This window comes from Centroberyx gerrardi, chromosome 5 (assembly GCF_048128805.1).
Source record: "Centroberyx gerrardi isolate f3 chromosome 5, fCenGer3.hap1.cur.20231027, whole genome shotgun sequence".
Lineage (NCBI taxonomy): Eukaryota > Metazoa > Chordata > Actinopteri > Beryciformes > Berycidae > Centroberyx > Centroberyx gerrardi.
This window is the reverse complement of record NC_136001.1, coordinates 25,743,294-25,766,208: the sequence shown is the minus strand read 5'-3', so window position 1 is coordinate 25,766,208 and position 22,915 is coordinate 25,743,294. Positions and strand designations below refer to the sequence as shown.

Below are 22,915 nucleotides of genomic sequence, written 5' to 3'. Positions count from 1 at the left end.
GCAGTGATGGAGCAGCAGGACGCTGCTGTGCATGCCAGCTGTGAAGCTTTTACTTCTCAACCGCAGACAAAAAAATACACTAACAAATTTTGGGAAATTGTCTGAGGAAAGAATCAATCATCATCTTAAAACAAACGCTACTTGTAAGATTGGAAAACAATATCTTTCTTTTCCAATTCCTCCAAAATGCAAAGTGCATTTTAAAAGTTTAAATATCTAATGAATTCCTAAGACTAAAAATGTACTTGAATTTCAATAATTACCATAATTGTAATAAGGATATAGAGACCACACATAATTTATAAGTGTGAAGTTGCACAAAGCTTATGGATATTAATGCATGACTGAATTACACCCAAAAGGATTATACTCCCATCCTTTTTTACCAGGCAATATTAAATTTAGTATTTTCAATGGAGAATAAAAAAACAGATTTCCTAATCAACAATTTCACTTGGGAAACACTGTTTACAAATGTAAATGTATTAAAATTCTACCATTAACAGGCTTTAAAAAGTGACATTTGGAAAGCCTTGAAATAGATGAATGAGCAATCCCTAAAATTGAACATACTATTAATCTAATATATCCAATATCCAATAATACAACACATTTCTCTGGGAGAGACTCGTGAATCAAATCTAGATCTTATACAGTACATCATCTAGATCCTACAGACCAATGAACAAATTGGGTGACTGTCATTTATTTTCCCCCAAATGAATGGGGATACAAATTAGGAATCACCTTTTATTACTGTGATGTGATAATTGGAGGAAAACTGTTTCTTATTATATAATCTACCCTCTGCAAAGACAACAGACACAGTCCTTTGTAAGAAAAACATTTTATTCCAGTTCACATCATCATCAGAGTCTGGTCGAGGACCACTGCAGTGGTTACTGCGACTAAAAGAAAAACAGTGTCTGAATAAATAAACATATGAACCAGGACAAGTACAGAATAACCTTTTCTCAAGTAACTATTACTTCTCTCACGGTTTGCACAGAGCAGGCTTTGAGGTTGTAGTGCAGATAACTCTTACTGGAGAAATCCTTGACATTTGTAGACACTGCATCACCAAAAAATAACAGGGTGTGAACTACAGTTTGGCTTTCAAGTGCAAAATATGGACTTTAGTGAACAAGTACATTAGAACAATGAAATAAGCTATACTTGTTCACACACATGTGACTGAATACACTGTAAACTGATTTAGTTTTAAAGCCATTCTAAATATTCTGCACCGAGTCATGGTTGGCCTAGTAACAGCGACAATGACATCAGATGGTTGTTGTGGGAGTGCATGAGTTTGTCCTATGAGGTAAAGCTGAGTCTGAAGAGCATGGTCTGGGGTGTGGTGACATCAGCTACGGCCAGCTCCTGCCTGTCATTCAGCCCCAGCTCTGGAAAAAACATGGTCACAACACAAGTGAGACACAGTCTCACAGTCTATTGACCTGACCAATTCAGACAGTAGGCAGGGCCACTTTTGGAACAATATTCAGTAAATAAGGCACCTCACCCTTCAGTGTTTTGGACAGATTCGGCCGCGTCCTCTGTTCAATTGAAGCCACGCTCTGTCAACGGAATACACAATGACAGTCTGCTCACACCAAAACCAGTATGACTACTCAGTTTCATCAGGACACACCACTGACTCACATTCACATGGGGCCATCTGACACAGAATTGAAAACATGAAACCATGTGACACCAGAGGATATTTACCTGTAAATATAATGTTTTGTTCTTTCCTTCCACTGTCGCGGTTATAGCAGGCGATTTCATTTGTCTGAAAAAGTACATTATGTTTAGTTATTGTTGAAGACAGACACATAATGCAACATCAAACAACAAGAGAATATGACAACAGAAGTGCAACGGGTTAGTTATGGCACAGTAATTGGTAATAAACCCCAATGAGGCAGGCAAACCTACAGGGAGGCACTCTCAGTCAGGTAGTCCAACACCTCCTGCAGTTTGGAAGATGGAGAGAAGTGCAAGTCCAGAGGTACTTGGCTGCAGGCTGAACAGTTTTCCTGCAGCAGGAAAGGATATAACAAATCCTTTACAAACAGGTGCCTTGATCACTGTAGCAAATGTGAACTGGCAGATGTGATTCAGGGACAAACCTTTCGCTCTGCCTCAAACGTGTAGGTGTATAGGCCGTCGACATCATTGAAGACCATGTAGTTGTTCAGAGGGACACAGGCACTGCAGATGCAAATGGTAACATCATGGAAAAAACAGTGAAAGGCATGTCCAGTTAGCACTGATCTACACTACACACCCTCAACTACACACATTGCTGCAGAGCAGAGACTGAAAACTCACCTTGATGCTATTTTGAAAACCTCTGTTGCACAAGCAGCTGGATCAAATAAGGGAGAAAGACAAGAAGTTAAATCCGGGTTGACATTTCTGTTTGCAGAAAGTCAATAGACTCCAAATGCTGCCTGGGAAATGATTAACGTGTTTATGACTGGGCATAAAACCTTTCATAAATGCGTCAGCTCCACAGGTCTCTACTAAGACAGGTTCACTTTTCCTCGATTTTAGTTATTTACCTGCTATGACTGCATTTGTAGACGCCACAGCTGGAATTATCCTCTTAACAACACCTGCAGCGTAAATAAGATAAAGAAAATATTAAACTTTTTGATTTCTCTCTCAAAATACAGCTATACAAATCACCCAATTACCAACAACACTGATCAGACATGAATTGTTTACACATTCCAACGTTTTACTATTTATTCTTACACAAAAAGAAAGAGTAATTTACAGAAACAGAGTAAGCTACAAGGGCACCAACATCATTCAGATGGCAACAGCTTGCTCCATTTTGTTTATTCTGGGTCGTTTCCCAGTGGAGCTGCCAGAATAGGAGCAGTGTTCTGTTGGTGACAGAGGTGCAGTGTGCGCTCACCCTGGGTCAGTCTGTATGTGACTCCTGTTATGCTGAACTCTGCTGCCCTCTCCAGAGACCTCTGGTACACCCACTGGATGTGCTCTGGGTCGTCCCCATCCAGGCCCACACCATCTGACACACACACACACACACACACACACAAATACAAAAGCTTACTTTTCTATTTCACAGGTCTTGCAATTCAGAGAGAATATGTTGAGCCTGATGTCACATTTATTTGTTGTTTTATATCCTAACAAAGACCATTCAGCAGAAATAAAACATCAGTGTGACTTTATACCTCCGAAGGGTTTCTCTTTGGACCACAGCAGCATGCGGACATACTCGATGCAATGTTCTGGCAAACGTGGCATTGAGGCTATCGTGCACATGGGGAAGTTGATCTATGATGACAAAGGTGTATTTCAGAAACAACAAACTGACCTGGCTCTGTTTCAGTAGAAACAATCGTAGATCAAAACCTTACCGTCATTGGGTTGGCTTGGCTTTTACGAAAAGGCTAGCTTACCTGAGGTGGGTAAAGTTCAAGGGTACAGTCAATGCAGGCGGTCATGCCAGGCAGAATCACTCTGGCATTGCCTTTAAAGCCTTCAGTCCCACCATCAATTAGAGGGATGATGGAACTTGAGTCCAGGACACCATCCTCATACACCAGCATAGACAGCTACACAGAAAGACAGATTGTACATTAAGTAAAATATGCTGCCTCTGCCACAACTAACAACTATATCATTTTAAAATATTGAATTTATGCCATAAAATAGTGGGTTTATGTTATAAAGGTAATTTTGACAAGATATGTGGCCAAAGTAATAAGAGAATAAGGACTATCACTATGATTGCAATGAACAGGGATAACTTACCAGCATGCCATTCATCCACCTCCTGGCAACTATAGAGTCCAGTCCACAGACAATTATGTGGAATTCTAGATGAAGCCAGAGAGAGATGAGCAAATGTAAATCTCATGTCTAATAAAGAGACTACCAGATGTGAGGAAAGTTGGGAATAAAACACTATAATGATGCTTACGTCTGTAAAATGTCTCATCAAAGTCTTGAATTTTCTTAAAATGTCTGCACAAAGCATTAAGGAAAATTTCATGTTTGGACAGAATGCCAAATGGCTCTCCTAGTGCAGGATTTTTTTGAGTGTGGTGTACATGCATAAATTCTTGAAGTGTATAGTGTTTTGAAGTGTGTATATTTGGAAATAGCTGCTTGTCACATCTTTCAGATTTTATTTTAACAATTTTAAGGATCCTTTCAGATCCCAAGGCAGGGCTACCTCGTTCTTTATGTTTGGATTATGGATTGGACTTTCAGACAATCATCTTGGCAGCTAGCACCTAAGATCTAATTTTATAATTAATCACTAACACAAAATGCATCACTATCGAAAGGATACGGGACTACACAGCATCCAGGAATGCGGCTGTTAATAAAATCAGCTGCAACATCAGCCTTGGGTCGACCTACATCTTTCGGCCTGGAGAACATGAAGCACATATTAACAGCAAGTAAATGCCTGCTACAAACATTAACCAATAATACAAGTCAGAAAAAAGGTAAAAACTGCACTGACCTGAAGAGAAACTGTCTATTGAGGTTGGACACATCAATGGTGTCCATGTCAACAACATGGATATTGCCAAAGCCTGACAAAGCCTGATCCACAGCATGAGCACAAGAAACAACAAAACATGTAGGCCATTAGTTACAGCTAGGAATACTACCTCCCAGATGTTCATATAACACTGATGACCAGTTCATACCAGGTCTTTGAGAAGCTCACATCCCAGGCCACCAGCACCAATGACGAGGATTTTGCAGGTTTCTAACATAAACTGCAATGACTGTGATAAAAGGTGAAAAAGAAATGATCATATTTTCATAACAACATAAAAAAGATAGAGATATAATATAAGAGAGATCCAAGGGCCAATGAGAGTTTTGCATATCACACTGTTCCTTATAAATGTTACCTCTGTGCTGGCATCAAAGTCAGGATGCGTGAAGGGCCCTGATCTTTCCAGAAACTTTTTGATATGGTTCCATCGTCCCTCCCACTCACACTTGTCTCCAATGCCTCCATCCACCACCATCCTAAAGACAACACATACGTACATTTAGCATTTATCATCGGCATCGTCTCTGACAGTCAGTGTGTCCATGTAGCATGCATGTGTGGCTTTGACAAAACACAAGAACTCCTAGAGCTAGTGAGATCATGCAAAACATCAAATCAACCAAAACCTGAACTCAATACTGTCACCAACTTTCCCTTGATGAGGGTGCTATATAAAGTTCACACCAGATCATGCAATAATATGCAGAGGCCAAATAAACTAAATGAAAGTATAAACAATCAATTGTGTTTTGATATCAGTCGTAGCTATGTCAAGTTGTGGACTAGCAAGTTAGCTAGTAGTTTTATTTTCTGTTTAATGATTGTGTATAGATGCAAGTTGCTAAATGACAAGTGGGCGTTTCTGACCCTATGGCACTTGATGGGTAGCACTTCTCTTATCTGGACAGCTCAAGCTAGCTAGGCTAGGTGGCTAGCTAACCTGTCAACAGTGAGTATAAGCAACAACCGCTCGTTTGTAGACGTTAGGTCGGTTGAGAGGTAAAGTCACATGACCACCACAAAATATTCACTGTAGACTTGTTAACTAGTCAGTTTTGCTGGCTAGGTTTCTGTATTTCCGTGCCTAACCTAGCTGTCGGGGCATTTTACTACCGGTAGGTTAGCTAATTTAGCTAGCTAACGTTAACCTTCCTCCTGTCTAGTAACCTCAAACCTTCCGCCAGTTCTAGCAATTCATCACTAACTTCTCAGTCAGCTCCACTACTCTCCTTCTTTTCTTCTCCCTAAAAAGAGAGAATAAAAGAAGGTTCATTCATGCTCTGCTTTCGTAGGTTAATGAGATTTGAAAGCATCTTTCGGGCAGTTAATGACTGTGTTTCTTGCTTGTTTCTTCAGCAGCTACTTACGGCTCATCCGAGTCCGCCATGTTTTGGTTACTTATTGTTGCTTCACGTGCACCTCGTAACGTCCCTCTTCCGAGTCGAACATACGAGTTGTCGCGTATTCAACTGCGTTTGGTAGGAAACAGTAACAAAATGGGCCCTGTGACAAAAGCAGTTTTTGGACGTTGTTGTTTTGTTTTTGCTGTTGTGTGCTGCAGCGGCAGAATGAAGAGAAGAAAGGCACATCAGACAAGCAATCGCAGTTTGAATTAATTTAACAGTTGAAAGTTGTTGTTTACATCACTATTAATATCACTTGTTGACACGGCTTACATGCTCTCCATGTCTTACATGCTTTCCACCCCCTAAACTTTACATCCCGGCGACGTGACATCATAGAAAACTCTGATTTCCCTACTCGAATTTACTGCTTTGTTAGGTATTACTGAAACTTCCGACAGTACGTGAAGGCAGCATTATCAACAATGCATTGCAAAGACGGAACAAAGAAGAGAATACTGTGGCAATTACACTGAATATCCAGTAGGTGGCAGCATTTACCATTTAATACGGGGGTCTTTCCGTCCCACTGCCAAGTATAAAATGTATAAATTGGTGGATTGACTAATTCATCAAAGTATATATTTCTTTCACAAATAGGAATGCTCAAGCAGTGTATTTGGTTCAGGGTCACAGTTATCTAAATGTTACTTTTTTTTTTCTACATGATGAGTTATTGTAACAAACTTTTTACAAGATTTGGGGAACAGTGGAATGGTAAGTTTAATAATGGCAACGAGGGTTAAAGTGACTCTGTGGTAATTACTTTATAATTACTCTGCTTTGTAGGGTTCAGCCCTATAAGATTAGCAATTATCTATAAAACCAGCTAACAGTCAAAGAGGGAGAGAGAAAATGGCCCACCTGAGTGGAGTAAATCTGTTTCAAGAAGAAAGAGTCCTTGAGAGTGGTAATTAATCTTAGTTGTCCTGATTGGCCTGAATGCAATCTGTAGCTGGATCAATAATTCAGAGGCCTCCAATATATTTACATCATCCCTCTTGGTGTCTTACTTGTAACAAACATCATCTAAAAGAATCAACACAAACAAAAACTGATATTGGAAATTTAACGATATATCCAATATAATGCTTTGTGTTGCTTTTACTGCTGAATTGCTTCACATGGCGCTTAGCATGAATATCATGAATAAGACATGAAATAGAGATCCTACTATTACGTTTAATGACTTTAGTAGTGAGGACATCTCCCTCAAGTATCTGATTTACTGTGCCCACATTGTGCTAGTGAATCTTGGTGTTTAATCTCTCATCATAGAATGATTAATAAACCTTGGATGTGCCTCAGTGCATTTTAAGAGACATGCCTGTGGGCACATTAACATCATTAATCCATCTGTCCACACGCCCACCTATATTAAAGGAAATGTGGAATAGTTACCTTCTGCAGAGGTCACCAAAAATCTGCCTAATGTATGCACTAGCCCGGCTCTGTCCAATTACTGGATGCTCATATAGGCTGTAACATCAGTGTGGGACATGAGTGGTCTGTGCATTGTGTATTCATGCAGTATAAAGCATTGGATAATATTTGGCTGGTTGGACGAGGCATCAAGTTTTTTTTCTTTCTTTTTTTTCAAAACTTAATGAGATGTTCCGAGTGACAGCCTCTGAAAACTGATAACTAAAAATAACTACCCCAGCCATGCCCTTCATAGCTGACTGCCTGCCATCTCAGCCCATCTCTCTCTCTCTCTCTCTTTCGATTTGTTCTGTCGATCTTGTTCTCTTTCATTTGATCTCAATGATGCCCATATGTTAAACAACAGAGCAATGTAATAAGAATTCCATCAGAAAAGATTAAGCGCTGGAAACACTATTTTATGCTATTTAATGATCAATGAGGCTCATTGCTGTGAGGTGAACATATTATTATTATTAGTAGTAGTAGTAGTAGTAGGAGTAGTAGTAGGAGTAGTAGTAGTAGATGTCGTTGTGGCATTATTATCTATACTTTCCTTATCTCCAAAGAGAAATTTGTCTTTTTTTTCATCAGTGGCTCTACAGCACTGAGTGATGTTGAATGTAAACTTGTTCCAAAGTAGGGCAGCCGGACTCTGGAAGTCAACATACCTTCCAGTGCTGACACATTTTTATAGATTCCATTGAAATGCCATCTATCATCGCCCCCCCCACACACCTTGTGGAGGGACATTCTGAATGTCACTACCGTGCCTTTGAGGTGACCCGACCCTCTGCCATCCATCACAGCCAACTACAGTTAATGTATCCATGAAGGGATTGAAGAGACCAGAGTTGGACTCTACCCCTGTGAAATACTCGATCAGAGCCGGCTATCAGTCATATGGGTGGGAAGAGGAACCTCAGAGGAGCTATTGATATTTTCTGTCAGTCCTATATGCTCATCAGACTCTCCCACCATCGTGAGTAGATTCACAGAACCTGGAGGAGAATCTTGTTTTCTCCTTGCTTTTCTTTACAGGCCATGCATTGATATGGGCATTAGGCTTTGGCAGGTTTACTTTCCTATATATTTCATTCCATTTACCACTTTGTTGGCTCTCCGTCAGGACTTCCAAAGTGGTGCTGATGGTGATAATGATAATGTGTCACTGTGATGTCCCGTGTTGGGCGCGGAGCAGCACTGTCAGCCAGGAGACAGGGAGACACTGCAGGGTGATGTTGTGTTGTGTTGCAGTGAGTGATTGATGACTCTCCCTGTTGTAGTGCTTTGATTAAGACTCCAGTGATTTATCGCCACTGCTCACAATGTAATTAGACTCTCTATATACACTCAACAAAACAGTGTCATCTTGCTATATGATGCCAGTGTGTGTGTGTGTGTGTGTGTGTGTTTTATCTTCATACATTATTGCATTATATTGTGAAGGTGTACACCTAAATGCTTGCCAAGTCTTTCTGAATAAATTCCCTGGAAAATGCCCCACCCCCCTCCTCTGTTGACATTTTTTTTTTTTCCGTATTGGAGCAGGAAATATCCCTTGTTGCCCATGAGGTACTTATTAAATTATTTAATATGTGATGGATGTGTTTACTTTTAACTGAAATTGCTTGGAGTGTATTCACTTCAGTGTTGCTGAGAAGCTCTGTAAATAGATCTTATCTGCTGTGGAAACGCATCCTTGTTGCGTTTGACGGTTCAGGTCTGTGGGTTTTGGTTTGTCTTGGTGTCATTAGTTTGATAGAGTGGAAGAAGCAAGATAGCGGCGAACCAATGAGGGCCAGAGATTCAATCCAAAATGTGTTTATCTCCTGTCAAAAACAAGCACTAATAATGGGCAAAAATGCAGGCTTTATTTGGCCTATCCTCAATGCGGACTATCCAAACCCTTTACCTGAAAATTATTTTCTTCACATGGCTACTTCTAATGCATATTAATTAACTTTGAAAATGGAAAATATTTTGGCAAACATAACTAATCTTGGGCCACCGTTGTCACTGTCACTTCTCAAATCAGGTTGTGAGAACATAACTAAGGTGTTCAATAACACAATCCATCTTCATAGTGCGAGGGGTGGGGCGTCGCTGCTGGTTTGCACTTTGTTCTTCCTGTTTCTGACGGGCAGCGCCCCGCAGGCCGTTTGTGCTCGCCACTTCCTGCCTGAAGGGGTGGAGGGCTTGCCGTGACCTCGCCTCGCATGTTTTTTTCCCGCTGTTTAGTCCCTAAGAGCTTTTCTAAGATGGAGGAAAGGCCTAAGATTTGGACCAAAAATACTGATCATGTGATGACTTTGAAGCAACTGGCTCACTATGCTGAATGATATGTAAGTGCTGCAGTGTTGTAGTCAAACTACTAAACCCTGGGTCTGGAGGACACATCTATGAAGCTGATACATATGATAAAATATCCCTTTTATATAATGAAGTCTAATTCAGTTCCCTCTAAAGTTACTGGATGTATTGGAAAGATACAACTAAGCAGCTGTCGCATTCTGCCCTTTCCTGCAGTCCACACTGATCTATCAACATGTTAAGCACTATATAGGGGGATTTGGCGAAGTCATTAACAGACCACTTCTGTCAACATTAAAGGACAAAACACTAAAACAAAAAGCTTGCCAGCAAATGGTGTTTAGAGACAAGTGTTGCTGGTAGAGAGAGAGAGAGACACACTGAGTGTTTTGGATGGATAGTGCATGGAAAAGCTGAGTAAGTAAAAACTCTAATAAACCATAGTAAGATAAAGCTTATCTTGCTCATTTCTACTCCACCATCACAGCAAGTCAAATCTGAGTCACAAATGCAGCCACAAATCTAATCACATCTGATTTCAGTTCCATCATCTGCTGTCAAGATTAAGTCTCATCACAAAGTCAAGACAACTTTGACTCAAGTCCTCAGCTTGACTACTGCATCACCAGGAGACTTGTTCCCATATAGTTGCTATAGCTGTCATATGTACAATACACATGATACATGGTTTTAGCACTGTGAGACTTGTTTATAGTTATTGCTCAAGGAACAGGCCGGTCCAACGTCACAAGACAAACAACTGCCCGTCCCTGTGGACCCATGTCTCCCCGCTGCTGATTTGTATCACTGCAGTGTTAATATCAACCATGATATGTTCTTCCTATCGCACCTTTCATCTTTGGGAGAGGCTCGCTCTGCGCCTCCTTCAAGGACAGCAGAGGAATATTACTACAGGAGAGCCTTAAGACATTGGAACGGAAATTTCCTCTCTGGCTATTTCAACAGCGTTTATTCCTGCTTGCGCTTCCTATTTCCTGTCCTCCTCGGCATGCTTCCTGCTCTGCCATTCCTTCTGTTCCTCCATCACTATTGTCCCCTCCTTGCTGAAGAGCGACATTGTGCATTGTGGAGAGAACATCCATTCTGTCAGCAGTCACCCAAGAATTTCCTCAGATGAGTGAAACGCCCCTCCGAATGGAGTGGCAATTAACAGACCGTTCACGCTGCAAATTTTCCATTCCAGAAGGATGCAGAACGTGACAGACAAGGTACATGTCCGAAAGGAAACTACAGGGGCGTCAGTTCACTTAACACTCAGATATGCAAAGTCTGTGTATCTAATATTATTACAAAACTTCAATACCCACACACACACACACACACACACACACACACAGCTTAGACATCTCTACATCTCTACATCTCTACATTGGTCTAGAAAATGCCCCTGACCTTCATTTTTTGGATATGGCTCCCATATAGATTTCTTGGGATTTTATTAAGTAAGTTTATTGAGGGGATAAACCCCTTGAGATGTATCATCTCGTTTTTGAGTTTTTTACCTGATCTTTGCTCTCTACTATATGAGAAAAACGACAAGATCAAATATGGGCTCACTCAGGCTAAGGTATGGGAAGTGCCATCCTAGCCCATGGTTTGCGACGGGAGAGTTACGGCGGTGGATGGACAGTGTTTTGTCGGTGCTGTTCCCACCCTCAGGTTTAACCCCCAGGGAGTCCTTCAGTGCTGCATTTTATTCTCTCCTCTTTCCTCTGCAGTGCACAGGGCAGGGTGGAGCTTTAGGAAGTGGGGTATATCCTTCCTCTCTGCTGAGGACATGACTGAGGAGGGGGAGGCTGGACGGCCGGGGCCCTGAACCACTGATAGGGCCGCAGATACGGCTAGCGGCTCGTGGCTTATCTCCTCTGTCAATAGGCTCAGATGTAAATATACATATGGAACAGTTACTGGAGATAAAGCATCGTGATTTGAATAACTACACTGTAACTACAGTTAACTACACTGTTGGTGAATAACTACACCAACTGGCAACATGGCGACCGTTTCAGCTTAAATTACTTGAGGCTCGCACTGTTAAAGGGCTATAAAAACATGATGTTCTTTCACCGCACCTTAATTGCAGTAATATATGTCTTTGCAAATGTATTTTAGCCTTGTAATATTCCAATTCTTTCAGGCTGGATCGGTGCAGTGAGATATAGATGCCCCATCCGCTGAAAGAATGAGTCATTTTTATATGCACATGGAATTTAATATCCACTATGCTCTGTAATGAAAAGAGTTGTAATGTGTTTTTTTTTTTTTTTTACGGCTTTTGCACTTTGATTTATGTAAAATGGCCCCCCATAATCATAACTGCTGAGACAGTTAGTTGAGGATACAATATGCGCAGTATCGCTCATGATGACATGTCATACTTTAATGAATCATAAGATTATTCATTTGTGTTTTCCTCTTGATTTTAATAATTAAATATCATTCAAAAGAGTCAAAATCTAATCTGTGGGCACACTTTTATGCATACACATGCATCCATACCGTCACCTATACCAACCATAATGACATGTTACTGTATCCTTGTATGAATAGTGGAGACACTTGAGCCAGTTTGACAAGCAGATGAGTGCCTTCCTCTCTCTAATCACCAGAACAGTTCACACCCACAGGTATGACTTGTGATTGTCATCGATCCACTTCTGTTTGCCGACAGAAAGACGTGGCAGTAGTGGATCTCCCACTGAGGATGCATGCAACTTGTCATTGAGTGTTGAGCTCAGCACTCATTCCCAGCCCGTCACCATGAATTCATTAGAGCACAAACTGAAATGAAATCTTGATTAAAAACAATTTGGGTGGCAACTTATTCATCAAGGCAGCAGCCAAGCGATGTTTATGAGCTCCTGTGGACCAATCAATGGAGTTATGCCCGCCAAATTACATCATAATACACACACGGGCACACACACACACACACACACACACACACTTAACACTTACAACCACATACAGACATGCACATCTCCCCTCTCTTCACCCAGGCCAGTTCGGACCTCTCTCTCTCTCTCTCTCTCTCTCTCTGTCTCTCTGTCTCTGTCTCTGTCTCTCTCTCTCTCTCTCTCTCTCTCCCTCCCGACTGAGGTAACGCCGCCGCCGTGTGTCACTGTCTCCCAGCATCACCCTGAGTGATTGCCAGTCCTGACACCCGCCTGCTTGTAGCGCTAACACACCAAAATGCCCAGGAAATTAAATGTACCACTGAGGTAATAAAGAGAGTAAATCCTGGTTGTGTGTGTGTGATAGTTGGGGCGGTGTGTGGGCAGATATTACCATATTAAGCCAGGGCACAAGGGATCACAGCCCGCCACTCCCTCATTACACCTCATCTAGTGGGGATTTACTACTGTTACAACAACAGCTTGCCTACAGCTGTAGTTGGGCTAAGCTGTGAGCACAGCGTGTCCCGGGCCAGTTCATGTTTGAGCACAATTATTATGAGTGATAACTTCAGTGAAATCCACCGAAATGAGTTTCAATTCCCACTGATGTCTAAGCTCATTGATTTGACTGATATCTTCCGGGAAAGCAACCAAAATGTGTTTCCGTACAATTTAAACATGTTAATTTTAGTGTAATTTCTAACTAAATTATTATGAGTGATAGCTTCAGTGAAAACCAAAATATGTTTCATACATTCCACTGAAACCTGCTAAATTTAGTGTAATAGCTGCCACACTGCCATAGTCAGATAGACATATGTGGCTATAGCTAGAAGTGAAACAAAACAAGTTTTTATCCACTGTACACGTTTTTCTCATCTCTTACTGCCTCTGTCCTCTGGTGCCAAAAACACATCAACTGCTTATTCACATGATCATAAGTCACCTGAATTAGCTGTCTACCAACCAAGAGAGTGAGCTCAGCCAGGGATATGAGACATTGCGCAACACGTTTATAAATCAGCATATCATGTCAGAATGCAGACATATGGACATTAGATTGCATGTTAAACTTGAACATTCTCATCTCTTTCCAATTACAGGGGGAGTAGAAGGGAAGGAGGAGATATATCACTCTGGCACATTTTAAGGTAAGAGCATTAGGAACAATCGAAACAGCAAGAAAAGAAAATGGCCCATTACAATGGTAGAAACTTCAAAGAGATCTGAAGAGCTACTGCATGGTGTCTGGAATAATTCTTCCTTCTAGGATTCTGCATCTTAGACTGAAACTTTTTCATAGCGTTCCCTTGTGCTCTTCATTACTGTCCCTCTCTGTTCAGTAATAGTTAGCTCCTGCAGTATGAATGGCTCACTCAGAGTGTGCAACAAACTAAAACCCTTCATTCTGAACAGATTTTCCCTCCTGACAACAGCTGCCGGGGAACAGATTAATAATGAAGTAGAAAATGAGATTATGCTGAGTCATTAAGTTTACAGCTCTCTGTAGAAGTAGATAATGGTTCTGCTAGCGATCATAATTATTGGCACAAAGTCACCACAATGCCTACTTATAAATGAAGTTCCTGAGATCTTCCACCACTGAGGGCTGATAACTCTTTAATGAGAGTGCAAAGTGATGTAATGAGTTAGCAAAAGTTGTTTTATTTGGAGATGGAAAAGTGAACAGACACTGAATCCCTTCCAAGGCAGAGTTGACCAGCTCTTCAAAAAAAAGCAAAAGTAATGCTCCATCCTTAACTAAACATTAGGAGTAGAAAGATTTTGAAATCACATGTAATCTTACCATTCTATGTCTGTCAAAGTTTCATCCCACCCCACCAAAGCATTTTGGTTACCTAGGTCTAATCATTTCATCAGTGCGCTTGTCCAGAGAAATAAAGTGAAAATAAAATAAAATCTGTTTGTAAGTTTTGGTGGCAAAGTATATTAGATGTAGAGACTTTGCCATACCTTAGTGTTTAGTGAATAAATGCCTCAAGCCTGTGAGAAACTGGTTGTTGCTGTTTATTGAAGTAACTTAACTGAGCCTGCAGATGAGTTCCTGTGTGGTGTAACACAGATTTAATCTTCCAACATGACAGCAACTGGAGATTATCCTCAGCCAGTTTATTTGTGACTTAGTAGTAGGAGTAGTAGTAGTAGTAGTAGAAGTAGTAGTAGTAGTATATGATTTGGAAATCTATAATTTCTTGTACTCTCTTCTTTTAATCTTTAATCCCTCTAACCTCTGACATTTTAGAGAGATTCTCAGAATGAACACCGTCTCTCTGCCTGTTGTGCTTTAATAACACAGCAGCCATGGCTTTCTCAGGGTGAGAAGTTAGGATGTGCTTCCTCTTCGTGTTAAATACTGTGCACGATTTGATGCAATTTGGCACAATTTGCATGTTTTGGTTTAGTAAATCAAGTGTTCCATTTCAATAATGTCCTTTTGTGCCCTACCATGGCCACTCCTCAAAATACATACAGTATTAGGCTATTTTGGTCAAACACACTCAAAGTCTCCTGACAAGTGTCTACCTCATTACCACGGCAAAATGCTTGTGTGCCCAGGTTAGTAGATCAGAATCTACACTTTTTACACACACAACTGCATTAACACCTCTGCAAACACTTAGTCAACAGCCCACGGCCCTCAGCTGGTTTGTTGGTGTATCTATTTATATTTTACAAATTGTCTTCCTATTGTCACTCAGCCTTGCTGTTTTCAGAGTAAAGTCATCTATTGACACAGCAGGGGACTAATGGTTATCATTAGGATTAAGCTATAATGTTTTGAACACATAATGAATCTACAGTTCCTTGGGAAATGGAAATACGCATTATTAAACAAATGGAATTATGCATTATTGCACAATTATACGATTATTAAACAAATGGAATTATGCATTATTGCACAATTATACGATTATTAAACAAATGACATATATAGAGTGTTAACAGGGAGCGGCAGTCAAAACCAGTTGAAGGAACCTCCGGTCTGTTATTTCATCTATATCACGTTAACGCTTCAGTAATAGCAGTGTATACTTGAACATGTTGGAACACAAAACTTATATTCTTCACTAAAGTGACAGATGAAAAGAGAAAAAAAGATTCATTTCCAAGCAGTTCTTTTGGGGAGCGCAGCATATTGCAAGCAGTGCAAGTGGGATTTTGGGAAAGGCTATATGTGAATATAATATTTAAAAACCAAATGCATAGCTGACAGATTTTACTTTACCCCAGATTGTGCATTTCTACATGAAGCATACCACACACAACCCTCAGGCAAGACTCTGTGAAGCCTTCAATCACAGGTGTCAAGATGAGGCTTTAGCATGCGGGTGTTTGTGGAGGATCAATACAACCCTATTATGGCTCAGCCATCCTCTCACCACTAATAAACACAACCCATTCACCACTTTATGATGATGTTCATGTCCCATGCATATTCAGCACACACTGACAATCCAAAAAGGTATAGAAGTAAAACAGTGGGGGATGCTGCATGGTGTGTTGTATACTTGTGCTCACATACATCCAAGTTGCACATCTGGATTTTTTTCTACTCAATATACCCCAAAATAGCTCCAACATTTGATGTATTGCCTACAGTTATTCTTATCAGCTCTATATCATCAGCTTGAATTCAGTGAGTGTTGAACTAATGTAACCTCTGCCTCCAATTGCCAATGTAAAAGTGTATTTTAAATCATTCACTTGTGAAATAGGAAAATATATGCATCTTGATATGAAATGCGAGGAAACAAACACGTCTAGGTGTTTCAATGCTGTAGTTTTCATAATGGTGTGTAACTCTGAGTGCAGGCGCTCCTTGAAATACAGCGACCCTTAAGCCAAGAGCCATATATTTCTCTTAGTTATATACTTCCCATGGTGATACTCTGGTCTGAAAAATCATGCCATGTGTTGCGCGGAAAGCGATAAAATCATAAAAGCAAAACAACATTGTTTATCATGGTTTTGGTATCTTCATATTGCCAAAGCACACTAATACAAATAGAGATATCCCCTGAGGCGTCGAGGATGTGGTAGTTTATATGAAACATATAACTCTCTTCTCCTGAGATATCATTCAGCCTGCCTGTGGGTCCAGTCCCAGGTGGATCAGCACAAGATAGGCTTCATCTAGTCCTCTCCTGGTTCAAAGCCTGCAGCTATAGTCGCTGCACCGTCTCTTATCATTGCCTAACCAAATGCCTTTGTGCGTGGAGAGGAAGAGGAGAGAGATGGAAAAAATTATGGCAATTAAAAGAAGAAAAGAGGAAAGAAGGAGAAAGTTGCGGGGCAGAACATAAATCAAACCGGTGTGTTTTTGAATGGGAGGGGGGAGGGACGGCGAGGGGGAGGCGGGTCACCATCTGTCTCCGGGGACAAGGTATTACTGAACACTTGCATTTTAACACATGCTCGGCTGATCACACGCACATTAGATCACTTAACCGTATGTGCTGAGGCGGGATGTTCCTGTGAAAGCCTGATGGCTCAGAGGAGGTGTTGGGATTTATGTCCTGTGTGTGTGTGTGTGTGTGTGTGTGTGTGTGTGTGTGTGTGTGTAGGGAGGGGGGCCTGCCGCTCTCCTCAGCAGGAGGAGACGCAATCACATTTAGTGGCACTCAATCGGATGTCAACCAGATAGACCATTGTTATAACACACTTTAAACCTCACCCAGGGTCTGCTTAAGCCAATGATTACCATACGCTGTATTGTATATCACAGCCCAATCCATATCATAGCCCAATCCATCCAGTATTCCCTGACTGATATACTGTATACACCTGTATTATATGATATTAACGTGATCAGAGATACTAAATTGGATAACATGCTGAGAGAAATATCTTCAGCATTTTTGCTTGCATTTTTGGCCCTAGTTAAACAGAATGTCATTTTTCTTTCTTTTCCATTTTTTAATCCATTTTTTAATCACACAATTTTTCACACCCAGACTCCTCCTTTCACCTCATAAAATTAAAGGCACTATTTTCTATATATATGTCATATCAAACCAGAGAATAATCACAGTTTTACTGCCATCACAGTGGGAATCCCTTGGGTCAGTTTAATCAGAAATACAATGGAATTAAACCACCCAATTAACATTTTTTGTAGGCTACTTACTGAGATAGATAGAAAAAATATCTACTACAAGTCTCTCAAATGATATTTTGGTTAATTACATTTGCTGACAAAGTGTAAACTGGATGTTGAAATAATGTATTACCACAGCCTGCCAAATTCCCCATCCTCCAACCCCATGCATCACAGTGATTGAATAGCTTTGGAGATATCAACACTGTTCACCAATCGCTTGTCTGCCAGGAGTGAAAGTCAATGATATTATGTCTATTTATGTGTATTGATTAATTGTTAGGAGCTGCTATTTCAGTGTGCATCTCTCTGGCGCTTAGAGGAATAGCCACTGGCAGTCATTACCATAATCATGTTAGTGTTTGGCTCTGACTGAGTGACTGCCCTTGTAATGGCTCCGTCCCATTATTATTCCGCACAGTAATGGATGCACATAGTAGATGAGATTGTGACAGCCTTGTCCTCTACAGGTTAGACGCTGGTCACAGCTGCACAAGACAAAATCTTGTGCAGCAATTTTATACATGTGCTTTAATCTCTTTGTGTTTTTGATCAAATTTGACGATGAAAATTCCCAATTGATAGATAAGTGTTTCAGTTTTTGTGCGCCCCATTTGCCCTAAGTCACTGAAGCATACTAGTGCACATGTATTCGTCTTATGTTTGTGTTGTGTTGCACTGACAACCTCTGCAGGGAGCTCAGTGGCTCTGCTACCACGAGAGGACTTAATTAGCCTGCTGCTGTCTATCTGACTGAGACATCTCCTGTTCCATCTCGCCGGCCACCTAAAGCTTCATTTCCCTGCCTGTCAGCGTCCGCCCCGCTCACTGTCTGCTGCAAGGACACGCGGCTTGATAAAAGCCACTCCGCCACATATTACATCTCATTTCACCGACACGAGTTGTACACCTGCACTTTAGACCCGAGCAGACCTCTCTTCACCTCACCTTATGAGAGTAATGAAAAGTGCAGTTGTGGATAAATGTAGGCCCTACACACACACATACTCACACCTCCCATGGCCACGGAGGGAAAATGCTGAAAGGTATGTTGCTAAAGGGAGCAGGGATTTGTTTAGCACAATAAGCATGTGTCCATTCTGAGGAGAACAGGAATCCAATAGCAAGGTTTGCCCCAAGGATGATATCCCCCGTTTTATGGCCTGTTTATCTCTGTGTTAGCACAAACTTTGTAATGGAGCTCATAAAATGTGCATACTGCTTGAAGGTACAGATTTTCTCACAGTGGGAACCTATAGCTGCTACAATGGAAAGATCACTGATGCTTGTACTTTCTGGGGTTTATTTCTCCGCTTCATTTATCATATACGCTGTAACACAATTCATGAAATCCAATCTTTTTTTTGATAGTAATCCTCTGGGCTGCTTTTGTATCTACCTTTTGAAATGCTACAATTTATTAAAAGCATTCAAAGATGTTCTGTGAATCTTTGCTTTGCTGTAACGTTAAATCAGTTAAAGTTAAATCAGTTTAATAGAGAGAGAGAGAGAGAGACTGTAATGATGATGACAGTTGTGCTTCATGACAGTCTGCTTGCTAACTCAGTTCACTGACAGGAACGCCATCTGAATGCATCTAGTCTATCTAATCAGCCACATTTGATTAGCTTAGTCTGAATTGCTCCAGTTCTATTGCCACATCTGTTTCTCAATAACAGCCAGATATATTTTGCCACGGCTCAGTAGCTGGGGAGAATTTGACTTCACTGCAGGGGGAACAAACTGAATTGAATAAAACAGGACAGGAATGAATGCTCAGAATTATTTTGTCTGGTGCTCTGGCTATGACCCCAGCTGTGCCTCACCTTCAGATGCCACTTAACCTCATTAGAGGAAAATGAAGAAACACCTGAACTGTATACTTATGTGCCCATCGGCGCGCGCACACACACACACACACACACACACACACACACACACACACACACACACACACACACGCAAAGGGTAAACAAACATTTCACCCTTTACACACTCAGTGCTTAGAAAGACACTTTCTCAACAGCAATATCTCTTTATTACCTACTTAAGGGGAAAGTGCCTCCGTCACCTGACATTTAAATCTCTGTTATTGCACTGGCGCCACAGTGGTGAATACATAAACCAATATGACACAGCAGAGCCGAGATCCCGCTCAAGAAACCTAGAGTGAGCATTAAAGACAATGGCCACTGGGTCAACGAGGGGTGAGAGGGGTGAGGGGAGAGAGTGAGTCCCTAGAGAGTCGGCGAGAGGGATTTTCATTGCACCAAATAATGACAACTCAGGCAATATCACCCTGCCAATGTTTGCCAAGATCGTAACGATCGGTCATTGTATCAAAGCTGACCTTTTTGGCCCCTGGGTTGCCATGGCAACACATTGTCTCCATATAAGTGACTATTGCTGATTGACAGCAGCTGATATAGGGTTGAGAATGACACCCATCACCTAGGCAGATATGACTTATAAATGATTGTTATTGTCCAAGTGTCCACTCACTTACAAAAAGTCACATGTGAAAATCATATGTGCTTTTTGGACACATGTTGGTTTTCATATGTGAACACGTGAAATTTCAAGTTTCCCATGTAAAACTGTCATTTTCACCTGTGAATTGTCTCTTTGCATGTGAAATTAAGTTTTCACATGTGAAACAAATATTGTTATATGTCATCTCAGGTGAAAACGTGAAAAAAAAAATTCACGTGGAAAAACACTTTTCACCCATTAATTGAAATTTTCACATCTGAAGTAAAAGTAAAAACTGTCACATGTGATGTCACAATACAATGTGGAAAAAAATTTTGGTAAGGCTTTATTTTACAGCCCGCTAATTACAGTGTAACTAGTTTGTAATTATGGGGTCCTAGTAAAATAACAATGCTGTCGTTACAGGGTAACAAAACAAGAAGTCCAGGAATTAAGGGGTAACAATTTTGTAATTATGAGAGATTTATAAGGCAGTTATGGTGTAACTATTTTTGTAATTACTGCATACTTAAAAAATAATTACAGGGTACAAAAACGTAATTAGGGGGGACAAAACAAATGTGTGCTATTTTCACAAATAGCACATGTGCTTTGAATTCACATGTGGGTTTTGACATGTGACTTTTTTGTAAAGGCTAGCTCCCTCCTGGGAAGACCTGTGTTTCTCACTGAGAGACAGATGAGCATTCATACACATATTAAAGGTCTCTATTGGTCAACGGTTTTTGCATTATCACCAGATTTACCACACTTGCCAGACTATAGCAATGTTGTGACATCATGATCATTGAATCACATGATCAAATATACATGCAAAAGCATATTCCACACTTTGGTGGTTTTGCAGCTGCCATAAATGAAAATTGACCGTGCCATTTGTGCTGATGTTTGTAGAAAGCCTGGAGTTTGTGTATGGAGCACCCCCCCCCCCCCCCCCCCCCCCCCTTCATCCCCTGGGGCTCACTGTGCATGTGAAAACATGAGAGCCCTCGCTGAGACCACCTCAGCAAAACGCCCGAGCAGAGACAGGACAACTGGATCACTCTACTCCCTTGAGTGTGTGTCACTGTATATGTGTGTCTGTGTGTGAGAGAGAGAGAGATAAAAATGGTGAGGGAGTGAATGCATAAGGGTGTGACCAAGAGAGAAAGAGAGAAAGAAGAGGAAGATTAGGGTTAAAAGAGGTGTTGGCGGAGAGACTACAGTATGTGGAATGTGTTCTATACATATGAAAAAGCTTTTTCCGTGCCGCCACAACAGCTCCCTATAGTGTCACCTTGTGTCCACCCATGGGACACCCATGTTCTCAGGGGAAGAAAACATCCTGCCAAAGAAAAACACACAATGACACATGTTTCCTGGAGAGAACCTGAGCATCAACTGGCGTAGCATGGAGATGGAAAGGACATAATGACACACACACATACACACACACACACAATGCAACATAGAGGTGAGAGTGAACTTTTACCAAAGACAGTACAGTTACCAGATAAGGGACAGATGGACCAGAAATACTATAATAATTAGAATCTTTTTATCTATTAAGTGGATGTTTTATCCACAGTGCCCTTATAATACATGGAGCGCATACACCACTTTTTAAAATATACTCAAATGTAGAAATTAATTTACCCATGACATGATGGCTAAACACAACGAATGAAGTAATCTACATCATCGACAACCACCATCACAAAAATACCTACTTTATGTGCAGTACAAACATAGTTTTTCAAACATACTCAAAGGTTTAAAAGTGCACAGTGATTGTCATGAGGACAAACACACAGAGCAAGCTGATGATTCATAAGTTCCTCCTGTTTTTGCATTACATGTGCATGGAAGCCTGGTGTGATTTGTATAGTTTGAAGGGCTTTGAGAGTCAACCTTTCACATCAGCAAAACTCTGGGTTTCTGATGTAACTTTTAAGTATATAATAATGATCGAACATGTGTTTCACAGACACCAGTGGTGGAAAAAGTACTCAAATCCTTTACTTAAGTAAAAGTAGGAATACCATAATGAATAAATACTCTTAAAAGTAAAAGTTCTGCATTCAAAAATGTACTTAGGTAAAAGTATAGATGTATTAGCAGCAAAATGTACTTAAAGTCGAGATGAAACGGCATTTCGAGAGTATCTAACTTCCGTATCGTGACGTATTTCCGAGTGAAACAGGAAAGACAGGCGGGACATAACGTTGGGAGGAACTTGATTTGAACGTTGAAAAGTGGGCGTGTCATAACACCCGAAGACACACCGAAGTTGCTGTTGCTAGCTAGCTAACTAATGAATCTTAGCTCTGTGCGCTAAAAGTTGAAGATTGATTGATGGGTGGATCTCATGATATTATTGGTTGAAATTGGTTGAGGCATGCTTACGTAAGCACACGGCATATTTTGTTTTACAGGAAGAAAACATGATTGAATTTTGATATAAGAATACAAAGAAATTGATTTTTTTTTTTGCATATATTGTTAAATAGGTGCACAATATGACCGGGGATTTGATCTAAAAGGGTTAAAAAGGCATTTTTCATTTCATCTCGACTTTAGGTATCAAAAGTGAAAGTACTCATTCTGAAGAATGGTCGCTTTCAGAGTGTTAAATTATTGATGGATTAATCTGTAAGAAGTATTTTCATGTTGTAGGTCTAACTGCTCCATATACTGTTGGGGA

General features: G+C 40.7%; 1 protein-coding gene across 3 annotated transcripts; it reads right to left on the bottom strand.

The window, feature by feature from the left end:
• Positions 1-841: 841 nt before the first annotated feature.
• On the bottom strand, positions 842-5,951 carry uba3 (ubiquitin-like modifier activating enzyme 3). Of its 3 annotated transcripts, XM_071898446.2 has the most exons (18): positions 5,932-5,951; positions 5,770-5,808; positions 4,920-5,040; positions 4,710-4,790; positions 4,520-4,602; positions 4,343-4,423; positions 3,968-4,011; positions 3,799-3,863; positions 3,444-3,599; positions 3,216-3,318; positions 2,933-3,046; positions 2,571-2,624; positions 2,338-2,374; positions 2,136-2,217; positions 1,942-2,042; positions 1,732-1,795; positions 1,526-1,580; positions 842-1,406 (listed from the first exon to the last, which is right to left on the bottom strand). In XM_071898446.2, the coding sequence occupies exons 1-18, from the start codon at positions 5,949-5,951 to the stop codon at positions 1,318-1,320; spliced, it is 1,389 nt and encodes a 462-aa protein (XP_071754547.1). In that variant the 3' UTR covers positions 842-1,317. The 3 variants fall into 3 exon arrangements, with proteins under 3 accessions (XP_071754547.1, XP_071754548.1, XP_071754546.1); XM_071898447.2 differs by lacking the exon at positions 5,770-5,808; XM_071898445.2 differs by lacking the exon at positions 5,932-5,951 and having other exon boundaries at positions 5,770-5,837.
• Between the last annotated feature and the right edge of the window lie 16,964 nt (positions 5,952-22,915).